The sequence below is a fragment of the Osmerus eperlanus genome, chromosome 23 (genome assembly GCF_963692335.1).
Source record: "Osmerus eperlanus chromosome 23, fOsmEpe2.1, whole genome shotgun sequence".
Taxonomy (NCBI): Eukaryota; Metazoa; Chordata; class Actinopteri; order Osmeriformes; family Osmeridae; genus Osmerus; species Osmerus eperlanus.
Window position 1 is genome coordinate 4429597 of NC_085040.1, and position 13564 is coordinate 4443160.

Genomic DNA, 13564 nt, shown 5'->3' on the forward strand with positions numbered 1-13564 from the left:
CACCTGTGTATATGTGAACACATTGTGTAGAGTTAGCATCCTGCTAATCAGTCAGCTGTATCAGGAAGAGGAGAGTTTTCTGTTGAGCTCTCTAAGGGTCCGATCATCTTAAGAGCTGTGGCTTTAGTCTGGCTTCAGTCTGGTACAGTGTGGTTCCTTTCCCTTCCAGAAACTGCAGCCACCCAAAACATGATTTACCGCTTCAAAGAAAATTAAACCTCTCCCAAAACTCTTATTTTTATTTTAATGTATTATCTTCTAGGCTGAGTTCTGTGGAGAACCATAGGGAGAGCAGGCTGAGTTCTGTGGAGAACCACGGGGAGAGCAAGTGGAGTTCTATGGAGAACCATAGAGAGCGAGCCAGGGGGGAAACGGAAGCCAAATGCTTGAGGTTGAAACCCAAGACGCCTGACAACCTGCAGAAGGCAATGGTGATGTGTAGCGCTGGTGGCTCCATATCCCTTTACGACCTCTGGGATGTGTGTAGACTCATCCCATGCTGCTTTTAAAGTGGACCCACTTCCAAATGAAGACATTATTTCTTGTTAAAAGTACATTAGTGTCACTGTGTGTATAAACTAGTGAAATGTTAAGCTCGGATCTTGGATTAAAGAGTGCCGGGTAGATTTTTCACCGGCTGCGTTAGTGCTGCTTTCTCATAGTGAGAGCCATTCACGATTTATCTTGTGAATGTATTGTTTGGTATAAGGATTGCCGTCGCATTGGACTGCATGAAGAATTAAGATACAGCTGGTATCAAAGCTGGTAACAAGGAACCAATGTGATGAACTTATGACTAGGACTATGTAAAATGTTCATTAACAATTCATATTTTGAAATTATCTATGCATGTACAGTTTTATACACATTTGTTTGTAATAGTTAGTCATCATAGTGATAAGCCATTAATTAAAATACTTATTTTTTAATTTTTTAGAAGGGTTTCAAATCCTGAGAAAGAGTACTGACCAACACTATTTACAAATAGTTTGTACAATGCACACATTATATTCCTACTATGATGCTGTACAGCATCTCTCCTCTTGAGTACACTCTTAACCCCCTACAGGCTGACCCCCCTACAGGATAAAAGGTAAGGTGTGATGAAAGCTTTGTGCTTTTATCTTTGTTATTAACACTCCTCTGTGTCTCTCTGCTCTCTGCTCTGTCTCGAATGCTAGGGATGATGGGATTGGAGATAATAGGTTTGCACGGCACCTCACTATGCCTCTTTAGCGCCTCCCTGAACAGTCTGTCCCTGTAGCGCCTCCCTCCACTGTGTTTGTATGTGTCTCCTTTCCTGTCCTCACTTTCTTGGCACCACAAGATGCAGGCTGGGTTGATATACAGAATCCCATGCATTTTTATGAGGGCGCTTTCATTAAATGCCTTATTTGAGAAACACCAAAAGCAGTATCCAATTGCTGTTAATTGGAACAGTTTCTTTCTTAATGAGTTACGTGTGTGAAATATATTTTTTTTTACAAGGATTCATAAAATATGCTTTTGCTGTTCACTATAACGCCAATAAATTAGTTTTCAAAATTTAATAAAAATAGTTTTACGCCCGAATGAATGCTCCACATTTTGACGCAGCTTCCCAGAGTGAATCCATTTGCATCCACAATTACTGTGATGAAAGACTTAGAGAGAGAGAGAGAACCCCATGCTGAAATGAGCCTGGTGTATTTAAAAGTACACCACATTCGGATGTTTAGCCAATTACATGATCAGTGACCAAGAACCAAAAACCGTGACACGCCATCGTCATTCATGCAGCCCCTCAGTTCTGTCCATAGACCTCACCATTATCCCCAATACTAAGAACATGTAGGAGTGTACCAGCTGATTTACTCATCTAGATTTTGGAACATCCCCAGTCACGTCCCAACATAATTAAACTGTTGCAAAAGAATCAACTTTGATAGAGAAGTGTATTAATACATTACCATTAGACCTAATTCTCCTGGAGTTCCTGGATCTCCCTGTTGAAAACACAAATTCCACATTAGTGCCGTTGCCAGCATTGTCATGCTTGCCATCAAACTCACACATCTAACCCCCAACCTTCAGGATAATATGGAGAGGATTTTGTTCACATACGTACATTTGCATTCTTCACAATCGAATAATGACATCCTGACATGACAGTTAAATAAGAAGTTCATCAGTTTGTCCCTGCCCACTTAGTGTGACAGCATTTTCCATATTCTAATCCTTCTCTCTGCCTTGCTTTGGCATTCTGACTGCCTCTATTGTGCACTGGATCTACTCAAATCAAATCAAATCTCCTATTGTTGGGTTGGTTATCCTACCATACCATCTGCATCATACAACTGTTACAGTTTTCCTGGCGTGGCCCTCACCGTCAGACTGGAACAGGAGGATGAGTACAAAATATATTTTGTATTCAGTGCTATTTTATAAGATTGGACAAGTGCTTGGGACACTAGGTTTGTGTCATTTAAAACTGATCACTTGAAGCCAAGCCGAGCAATTACTGTATTGTTCACTTTAGCTCATAAGTAAACATATGTGCCTCCATCAGTGATTCACTGAAAGCAGTTATTTCAATCTTGAGTGAGAGCTGCAGCAAGACAAGTTTAATCTCTTGGAAAAATGGAACAACCATAACAAGCTCAATCCAACTGCTGAAATGAGCAACTGGAAGAGTTGAAAACAATAATGACCTAACTTGGAGCAAAAGAGATAAACAACACTTAATATTTTTTCACTCCCGATGTGCATCATGCCAAGAGAACAAAGATCACTTAGAGCCCTGTGAAGGTTTTATGACAGAACATAATTGACATGCTTTTATATTTTAGCTTGAGATCTTTTTCACAGGCTGAATGTACATAAATTAGCACAATGCCATTGACAGGCTTGAACACATGGAAGAGGTTATGTTTAATGGAAAGCAATGGAGTAAACATCAATTCATATAGAGAGGCAGATTCTTGGAAACAGGATCTTTTTTTTCAGCTTGCCATACCCTCATTACAAGGGTTACAAGGATTTCCCCTTGAGGTCATACCCTGGCTAAGGATATGGGCTGTACCCATACTGGTTTCTGAAGAAGAACGTCAACCCAGGGGAAGAATAAATCATTGTATCAGTGGGATACTGAGCTGTAAACTAGTGGGTCCACAGCTCTGTACTCACCGGCTGGCCTGGCACACCCCGGGGCCCGTCCTTGCCCGTGTCCCCTGGAGGTCCCCGGGGTCCTGGGGGCCCTGGGGGGCCAGGGGGGCCTGGAGGCCCTGCCTGACCCTGGTCACCCTGAGGAGCAACACCACAGTCACATTGCTACATGAGAGCATCCCAGACTAAGTCTGTAGGCTTCAGCAGAGGAATGACACAATGGAGAGGTCCCAGTGAAATGATTTAGTGGCTTGGTTACACTGTAAACATGGAGGGGCATTTGCAGCTTTGTATTTTAGTGTCTCACAGCAGATTGTAAGTCAGTAGCCTTATGAGACTGTAGGTAAGCTTTAAACCTTAAGGTTCCTAAAACACTATAAGATATGACATTAAATCAGTCCTGCCGAGACACAAAGAATGAGTGAGTTAATTTATCTTAATTAAAATAATTACTTTGAAATGACTCATTTTCTTACCTAATTTAAATGGGAGTTCATTTATCATCATTTAAACAATTACTTCGAAATGACTCATGACTGTTCAATCTGTTGTAATGAGAAATTTAGTCTAAATCAAGGCATGTTCAATCAGCCAAATATCTGAGGGGGAATTCATTTCACCTTAAAACAAATAAAGTTGTGTTCAAAATGAAACTCTTTTGGGCAGATACAGGCTTCTTGTGATCCAGTCGGCCTGTTTAGTAGCTGGCATGCAAATATAGGAGAGACCAGGGAGAGGTGGTAGGATAGGAGGCCTCATGGCAGGAGAGGGAGAGAGACGGACGAGCGAGGGCAGCCACTACCTTAATGAGCCGGCGCTTTATGAGCTGCTGGTCAGCAGAAAGAAAGCCATGATTGATCTTAGGGAAGACCATCTGAGCAGGTGTGTGAGGTCAAGAGGCCGAGGGTCAAAGGTGAGAAAGGTTGGAGGAGGTCCCAGAAGAACAGGAGGAAGGAGGAAAAGGCAAAAAAAAAACAACAAACAGATTCGATTAGAGAGGTTCTTTTACGTGACATACAACGCCTTCACGAACGGAGGAGAAATCCACACCCCTTCCCATCCCAGAGGACTGCTCTGGGTCTGCGTTTTCCGTCTTCTTAAATGTGAGAGAGCCCGTAATTAGCCCTCGGGGGTGCTGGGACACCACACTGGGCGGCAGACATGGGAAGTGTGGGAACCTCTCCTCTGTGAAGGCGCTGTCAGCATCACCACAGGGGCTCAGCGCCCAGTCGGACCCGGGGAGGCGCAGACAAGGAGGGCACGGCTGATCTCAAGATCTATCTGGAACCCTGGTCTAATGACTATGAGCTTGGTGGTGTCCATTGGTATGTCCTCACTACGAATCATTACTAAAATTATATGGGAGTTTTTTTCTTCACAATCCAGTATGTTTTACAAGGAAGAAGCCCATGAAAACAGTGCCTGGATTTAAATATTTGCGGCAAACCAATAGTATGGACTTTACTAACATTTTGCCACTTGGGTTTTATCGTTTAATGTTCCATATCCGCAAGTTCCTTCCACTCATTTTTAACACCAATGGACATTAGCCAGACCATGCCTTGGTTGTACCAATTCTGGTTCCAATTAGCTATAAATTACTGGGTTATGAAACAATACCTTTGCTTTTAAATGGAAAAAGGGCTGGGGGGTAATGATTGATTGGCCATGATTCATTATATAGTGCTTGGCCTGGCCCTACTCTGTCATCGAACCCACAGCAGTGCCTCCAAAGTGTGTTGTCCACAGGTCTGACCAAGCAGTTGAGCTGCACCAACAAACCTTGACAGTCAGGATCTGATTGCTGTGCAAAGCAGCCAGTGTAGGAGGGCCAGGCACTCCCTATGTGAAACACAGCACAGGATAGCACAACACAGACACACAAAATCCAGACATTCAATACTCATATGAATAGAGATGAGAAGGCAGAAAAGGCTTTGATTAATCTCAAATCTGAAAGTTCAGAGGGTCAAAATAGACTTGATTTAGCTAACCCTTGTTGAGTTGTATTTATCCTTTATTTCGTTTCAGGTTTCTTATGATTGTTATATTTATTTGATTCTGTGGGTTGTGTGACAATGTGTAAAATACACATTCTGTGTTTGTTTGTCTTTCCTTGGTTCATGTCCACTTGAGGTGATGGCATAACAAAGAACTTTTGCTCAGTCATTAGTGGAGTAAAATGCAGTATTCAGCTACGCCAAGCTAAGAACACTCGTATGATTGGTGAAAAGACTCAACGATTCAGAATGTGCACGACAAAGACATACATGTAATCCCTTAGCGGAAATTCAATCAAATGGACCTATTTGTTTCTTAAAATAAACCTAATGACATGCTCTGGAGTGAACAATGAGGCAATGACAGGCTTCACTCGTAGACAGGAGACTGTAGTCTACAGCTTCCCGCTAACATTCCCCAGAGACCAGGAACATTGAAATATTTATTCATGTTTTATTTGGTTCAAGGAATCCAAGCGATGTACAGTAGCAGATTGACTATAATGGTTTAGTGATCAAACTTTTGGATGTCAAATTCTGTAATGTATTGCTGGGAATGTTTTCAGATTGCAAATGAAAGTCAATGCAATAGGCATACAGTGCCCATACAGTACTATACATTTACATTTAGTCATTTAGCAGATGCTCTTATCCAGAGCGACTTACAGTAAGTACAGGGACATTCCCCCTGAGGCAAGTAGGGTGAAGTGCCTTGCCCAAGGACACAACGTCATTTGGCACGGCCGGGAATCGAACTGGAAATATTTCTTAGAGTAAAGAGTTTGACATCCCAAATACAATGGACTGTCTCAAAGTCAAGTATGTCCAATCAAACACTTGAGGGATTGACCAAAAATACACTCAATAATTTTGCATTGAAGAATACACTATAAGAATGGGCAATTAAGATTATCCATGTCTGGCACAGTATTACAACAATTAGCATCAAATTGGTCTGAAAAGCAATGCCATCCCGCTGTCTTCCAGGGAGTTGGAAGTCATTCAAAAGCTTCATTAGGGGAAGGTAGTAGATCCCAATTACATTCAGTCCTGTGTCTGAAAAACAGACCACAGACCATTCCCTGCAGACAATGGCAACACTGTCTGTTACTGAGACCAATGTGTGAATATTTCCCATCACAAGTTATTTACAGCCACAAGACATCTTGAGGACAGGAATGGAACCTGGACTCGTGAACAGGGGATTAGGAGGTAGAGACAGGACTGAAGCAACTCGAGGATGGAGAACTGATCAGCAGGAAAGTCTGCCTGGCATATGCAACAGACTCAAGTCGGTTAGCTCTGTACCATTGGTTCGATACATTCTCTAGAAGATAGTGGGACTAAGGGTTGATCCCCCCCACCCCACCTCCGTGTAATGAGATGCCAGTGGTCTGTGTAAGTCCTGGTGACAACACAGTAAGCTTGGGGCGGTCGACCGCACCGTTAGAGACATGACTTGAGCTGTGGGGAAAACAAATGACCATCTGATCACTGGATCTGACAGAAAATGTAAAAGTATTGCCCTCTAGAGAGGAAAGAACGATCCACAATGTCATGCTCTCCTCCAAGGTATGCATTTCGCATTGGAAAATAATGACATGGTGGTTGACGTAGAATCCCAACCATTTCCAAATGCCTTTGTTTTAATTTCTGGAGTCCCAAGTCATATGTGTGGTATTTGGTTGTGAGCTGCGTTCTCGGGACTTTGCTTGCAGCAGCCTGACTGCAATTATAGTAAACACAAAGCCTGATACAGGGAGAATCTAAAACAGAATGCCGATAGCATGGCATTAACATGCCAGATCAAATGTCCCCCTTTACCACCACAAACACACACACACACACACACACACACACAGCATACAGTCCCCATCACCATGTAGTGTGCCATTATTCCACAAAAATCTGTGGTGTTGATTATCTGTCCTGCATGCAGATGGATTCAATAAATTTTAGAAATGTATGCCACATTCATTGAAACCATCAAGCTTGGCATCTACCCTGTCTCTCATCAGCGTTATCTCCAGTGAATCATGTTGAGGCTTCGGATTACTTTGGCAAACAAGAGTTATGCAAAGTTCATAAACTCTATTTAAATCTTGGACATTGGAGGAACTGCCTCAATGAGGCACAATTTTTGAGAAAGATTGTCCCTTTATTAAATTCCAGAGCCACATACAACATACTATGGCTCACCTCGAAGCCAGGGAACCACAACCCAATACAAAGGTTACAGCACAAGAAGTTCCTTTAGATACACCTCTCGTTATGACATAAGAGTCTCTGGTGGACAACTGTCATTAGGGTTAGAACACACCTGCCTCTGTGTTGGCCTCAGCCGCTAACACACATTTACTCAAATTGCTGGAAATAGACCTGAGCAGTAGCCAAACGTCCGTTGGTGTAAACCAGTATATTTTAATGGGCTGCTTGCTTAACCTTTGACCCGGGGACCTGGCCCTGACCTGAGATGGGTGACCCTGACATATGTGGACCAACGGACGGAAGTGACCGTCTGTGAAAGTCTCTCCTGGGGGGTCTGAAGGAGTGACCATGTGGCAGTTCTAACGAGTCCTCTGAGGTGCTCCCTTGACTGGTCCTGAACCACTGCCCTACCCAGGAAGGATGAGTTTCCACACACACACACACACACACACACACACACCGGAACATTAAAGACAAACTCACAACAGCATATATTCCATATAAAGCCATAAGTTGATACTGATGTTAAACTCTACTGAAGTTTAGGGCTCCACTCATTAAGCTTCACTCATTAGGCCAATTTTCCTGATATAGCTCCATTAAATTGGTCCAACTAATCGAATGTGCAGTCAAAATGTCATCCTATTAGCTAACGTGATTGGTGGTAACCAAGCCTGACTGTCCTTAAACAAAGTCCTCTACATGGAAGTGACATGTGACGCATATCTGTGTGTGTTTGTTGTGTGTCTACATGTATGTCTGTGTATCTTGGGGGAAACATTTTTCAGACCATCACATTTATGTGAGGCCCTTGCGATCGGTCTGTTGACTAGTCTGAGTTAGAAAGTTAATGGTTTTACAACATTTTGGATGACTCCATATCCTGGGTTCAAAGGGTACAAATTATGTACCAGCCCAGGAAATTCTATCTGGGGAGAGGGGTATCTGTATCTTAACCCAATTAGAGAGCTATTTGCCTGGTGAGCGGTGATATATTATTTCCCTGCTTCACTCATGGACTGCTGTTTGTGTATGTTTTACCTGATTCAGCCAGCCGGTTTGGCCCTAATCGAATAAATGAGAATGTTTGTTGTGACGGTAGTTTGTGGTGACGGTAGTTTGTGTGACCATTGTAACCTAGCAGTTGCTTCGAAGTTTGTTAGTTTGTCTGATGAGATTAGATAAATAAATCTTATTGCTTGAAACTAGAATATATAAGAATGTCTTTCCTATTGTTCCTCTGTCCCTGAGTTAAAAACTAGGGGTTTAAATGAGCTCTCTCATTTCTACAGAATTTCTATTGGAAAATAGATAAAGTAATGCACTTTGGAGTTGGTTATGCAAAACAAAGTTTTCTTACTACACCTGATGCTCCACTTCTATCAAAATGTTAAACTAGACAGCTGAATATGATTATAGTTTCCAAAGTGGCTCCAAAGTGTTGAGTTTTGAAATAATTCTTGAGTAATTACAGGGAAGGAGATAATGTCAAAGTCTTTATTTTGGTGGCAATTCAATTCCACATCAATCTGCCACTGGAGCCAGAATTAGAACAAGCAACAATGTCAACATTTTTGCCTGCCTAAGTAGGATTTCTATTCATTGTTTCTGTATAATATTTGTAGTTTGGCCCAACCAGCTCTGCTTTTCAAATAAAGAGTCTTGTTGTGTTTGGCTGTAAAGAGAGAATAGTATCCCTGGAATCCCATGAATCTCAAACCTTTTACCCACAATTCTGCTGAGGGAGACATACAGTAACACCAAGTGACATTCATCAGCCAATCAGAAAAGGACAAGGAGTCGGAGTAAACCACATACCCGCGGCCCCTGGTCTCCTTGATCCCCCTGCAAGAGGCAAGAAGAATTCATCTTAAAACACCAAGATCGACCAGACACATTGAGTGCACACACACACACATACACACGCAAACACACACAAACACATGCACGCAAACATATACACACACACTACCACAGAGGAAAATGGTTGAGGCATAATTCAAAACACATTGATGAGGAAAAATAATACACCCAACCTCAACTATTCATTGTGGTTGAGAGTAAAATCACTTATGATAACACAGACTGACATGAGTAAGGAAGGAGAGAGAGTGGGAGAGGAGTGTCTGTGGGCCTGTAACCTAGGAGAGGGGTGTCTGTGGGCCTGTAACCTAGGAGAGGGGTGTCTGTGGGCCTGTAACCTAGGAGAGGGGTGTCTGTGGGCCTGTAACCTAGGAGAGGGGTGTCTGTGGGCCTGTAACCTAGGAGAGGGGTGTCTGTGGGACTGTAACCTAGGAGAGGGGTGTCTGTGGGGCTGTAACCTAGGAGAGGGGTGTCTGTGGGGCTGTGTATGAGAGGAGAGGGGAGGGGGAGACCCAGAATCTTCTGTATCTGTGCCCTGGGCTTCATTTCTGTGGGTGGAAGAGGGTCTCCTGAAGATGACACTTTGATGAGGCTGACTTTCGTGTGAGGGTAAGAGTTTGAGTTTGCATAAGGAAGTAGTTTTATTACACGTTATGAGTTGAAACCAAGTAGGTCTCTGTTCAAAATCATGGAAAAGAACTAACTTTTAGTCGCTGTGTTGATGTGCGTGTGTGCGAGTGTTGGAAATGGCCCTCTTATCGTAAATACATTTAAAAGCTGGATAGGAATATTTTCCATACTCTTTACCAGGATGTGTGAAATATTAAAGTGAAATACATGAAAATACGTCTTTGAGTTCATTCAGTATCAGCAGTTCTCCCAGCTATTCTTTTTGCCCAGATAATTTGGGAAAAATGTTACATTTGTGAGCCATGCTGAAGAGACTTATACCAGCAGTTTTGTGAGGACGTATAAGGATTTTGGATGACGCTCGACAGTGTATATTCCCAGTGTGTGTAGTTTGTAGAGAGCTCATGCATCTGCATGGTTCTACTCTTCGTGGGCAGAAGGGTACTGTAGGCATGGATACAAATTGGTTCCATGGTCCTAGAGAATAATAAAGAGACAGTGTGGTTCCTTTTCCCGGTCCACTGCAATTTTATGGAGGAGTGCTAAGCGAAGCATTTAAACACTTCAGTTTGAGCCCTGGTGTTTGGTCATTAATGTACTGTACTGTGGATTTGTGAACGACATGAGGATTTAAATATTCAGAGGCTGAAACTTGAGGTCAGGGTGACTTAGCGTCTTAAATGGCAACGGCAGAATACCATGCAAAACTACATTCTTTATACAGCAGTTAAATTGGGAGATAGAGTAAAATCATGCTTTTAATATGGTTTCATGTATGAGAGAGAGGAAAATGCCAGAGAACTCTGGATATGGTCTCTCTGAAGACATTCAATCTCATGCCAAAGCAAGAAAATGAGTATTCAGTCAAAACATAAGGTCAGTAAGGTCATCATCACTTCTTCTACCTCTGGCATTTGACATTCATTACATTTTGTATTCAGCAATGCTTGTTGGCCTACCTTGTCACCCTGTGGACCTGGAAGACCCTGTCAGTGGAAAAAACAAAGTTAAGGTCAGTCCATACTTGGGTAAAATGTCAAATTAAGCATGTTTTGTGTACTAAGTGCAGTACCGGCACAGGCTCCTTAGGAAACATACAAATGAAACAAAATCAATTGTGTTTACTCAAAAGGCACAAATCCAACAGTGTTCAACCATGTGTTCAAAAGTCAACGGCAAACATATTACCTCAACGAGGGGAACACTTAATTCGCTTGAGCATTTTACACAACAGTTTCTGGGCGTTGCTTAGATGGCCCACATTCCGATGGTTGTCAATCAACTGGCGAGGCTCCTGGGTGGGCCTTGTAAAAGAACATGGGTGGGTGAGAGACCTTGAGGGCAGAATGCCCATCCATGCACCCCGTACGATCCTAATGAGCTGGCCTTGTGACCCCACAGTGTTTCACGCTTGGGTTCTCCTCCTCCACCTAGCACCTGACCAGAGCACACCAACGTTTGTTGACCTCCACAGCAAACCTTGTCTCAACCGACATCTGATCACAAATGTCTGTAGATGCCTCACTACACATTCAGTCGCACGAGTGATCTCCTCCTTTCAGACTGTCTTGCGATGTTCTTGAACTGCAGAGACAAATCTATGCACTGGTTACGTTCCAGACTGAAATCAGTTGACTGACAGTTAAAGTCGTATTCTGGGTTATTTTTGGTCTGTCCTAGGATAGCAGCTTTGTAGACACAGACTCCTGTTGGCACGCTATGTAACAATTTAGAATGGAAGAACTCCAAGAGGTATTGCAGCCATCCTCCCCAGCCAAGTTCCAAGGCTGTTCTAAGGAAGGCAGGCTCCATCCAGGTCAGCCCCCATGACCTCCACACCTCGTCCTGGGACATGCAGGTCTCCGTCAGCAGAGCTGATGACAGGGAATTTCATGAAGTGTCAATCATTTTGCCGGACGCATATTTTCGTTGGCTTTAAACAAAATGGCTTTAACATCCGAAAGAATCGGTCTCCTTACTCCAGCTGGTTGGAATTTTCCCAATGTGTCTGCTGTATGGTTGGTGAGGTGGCCAACTGGTAGTGTAGTTGTCCTGGAACAGTTGTTAGGGACCATTCCCCTAGTTTCATGCAAGGGGCCACACACACTCAAAGATGTTCCCCTGGTTTTCCCTGGCATCATATTTAGAGAGCAACGGTAGACTTGTAAACAAAACAGCCCTTCCCAAGACTCTTGATTGCCCTCGGAGAGAATGAGAGACCGTTTGAAGGACAATGATATACTGTAGGATATTTTAGGGATATAGTCAAGACCTAAAGTAACAACTCTATCCTGATGGGAACACCCAAGTAGGTGTACATTCATATTCCACTTGGGCTCTATTGTTTCAGGTGGGGAAAATGGCTTGGGGCGAGTTAGCATCCATTGACAAGCTACTGCCATAAACATACAAAGTGTTGGATCCGAAACATAACAACCGATTGCAACTTTAACACAAGGCTGTCAAACAGATTTTGCTGGCATCCAGCACTTCGCTTCATTTCTTTTAACAGATCCGTTGGTTCATAAGACTGCTGTACACATTAGTTAACAACTTCTGGGCAGAAACAGTTAGTGGAAAGAAATGAAAATCCAATCACTTTACATGACTAAACATTTAATTCAAGTTGGGTTGTTATATAATCACTGTGGCAACATGGTGGAACTTGCTCAAAGGACTGAAATCAATTTGAATGTTTTCCTCATAATTAAAATTCCCCAATAGTCTTTGTTCAGTATGATTCAACTCAAAGCACAAGGTTTGATGAATTAGCAAAAATATAAGATGTCTATATTTGTGCATGAACCAGTGAATAGCATCTCTATATATTATAGTTTTTTAGTCATCGGCTGTTATTTAGACTTTCAATGTTTTTCAAATGATGAGCCAAATCAGTGTTACAGATTGTTCTTTGTGTGCTATGGTCCTGTAACATACACTTCTCATGCTCAATAGGAGTTTGCTTCCATTTGGTCACAACGTGTGGAGACCAATATCCACACCTGCTCATAGTACTGGACAACATGTAGAGACTGCAGTCTGACATGAACCACACCTGCTCACTGTACTGTAGCCTACTGTGTTGCTCATCACAGGGACAGGCAGGCCGACCTGGAGGAGCAGGCCCAGACCTGGCCTGGAGGAGCAGGCCCAGACCTGGCCTGGAGGAGCAGGCCCAGACCTGGCCTGGAGGAGCAGGCCCAGACCTGGCCTGGAGGAGCAGGCCCAGACCTGGCCTGGAGGAGCAGGCCCAGACCTGGCCTAGAAGTATAGGAAGAGCTTTTCATTGGGGTAATTCTCCCCAACTACTCAAATATTTGGACAAATATTACCTCACTATATTTGGTCATGAACGGTTGGGCCTGTAAAGCCATGGGTTACTCCTTCCATTTAGCTAACTAAATGTCCTCCTCCGCCAGTGGCTCGCAGTAAGTAGCTCGTTTAAGGAGAAACTCAAAGAAGGAGAGCATGATGAGAAAAAACTCAAAAGAAACATAAAAGAAACACAATCAGGGCCAAACCAACTCCACGGAGCTACTCCAATCTGATCATGTAACTTGACCCACTTAATACCAGAACAGAACAGTAAAGGTAGCTAAAAAAGACGTCCTGGCTTTCATTTGATACGTATGGACTGCCTGTTGTTGCTGGAATGAAATATGAAGTAGTGCACTACGATTACAACTTTCTTTATAACATCTGCATAGGTATGGTTTGGC

At 43.0% G+C, this 13564-nt stretch overlaps 1 protein-coding gene across 1 annotated transcript in view; it reads right to left on the reverse strand.

The window, feature by feature from the left end:
* The window catches only part of LOC134009692 (collagen alpha-1(XXV) chain), a 112681-nt gene that overhangs the window by 25445 nt on the left and 73672 nt on the right, over positions 1-13564 (reverse strand). The window contains exons 5-9 of the mRNA XM_062449287.1: positions 10805-10831; positions 9171-9197; positions 3947-4018; positions 3166-3282; positions 1950-1985 (exon numbers count right to left, since the gene is read on the reverse strand). Coding sequence (XP_062305271.1) covers positions 1950-1985; positions 3166-3282; positions 3947-4018; positions 9171-9197; positions 10805-10831 — 279 coding nt within the window. The remainder of the gene's footprint in view (positions 1-1949; positions 1986-3165; positions 3283-3946; positions 4019-9170; positions 9198-10804; positions 10832-13564) is intronic.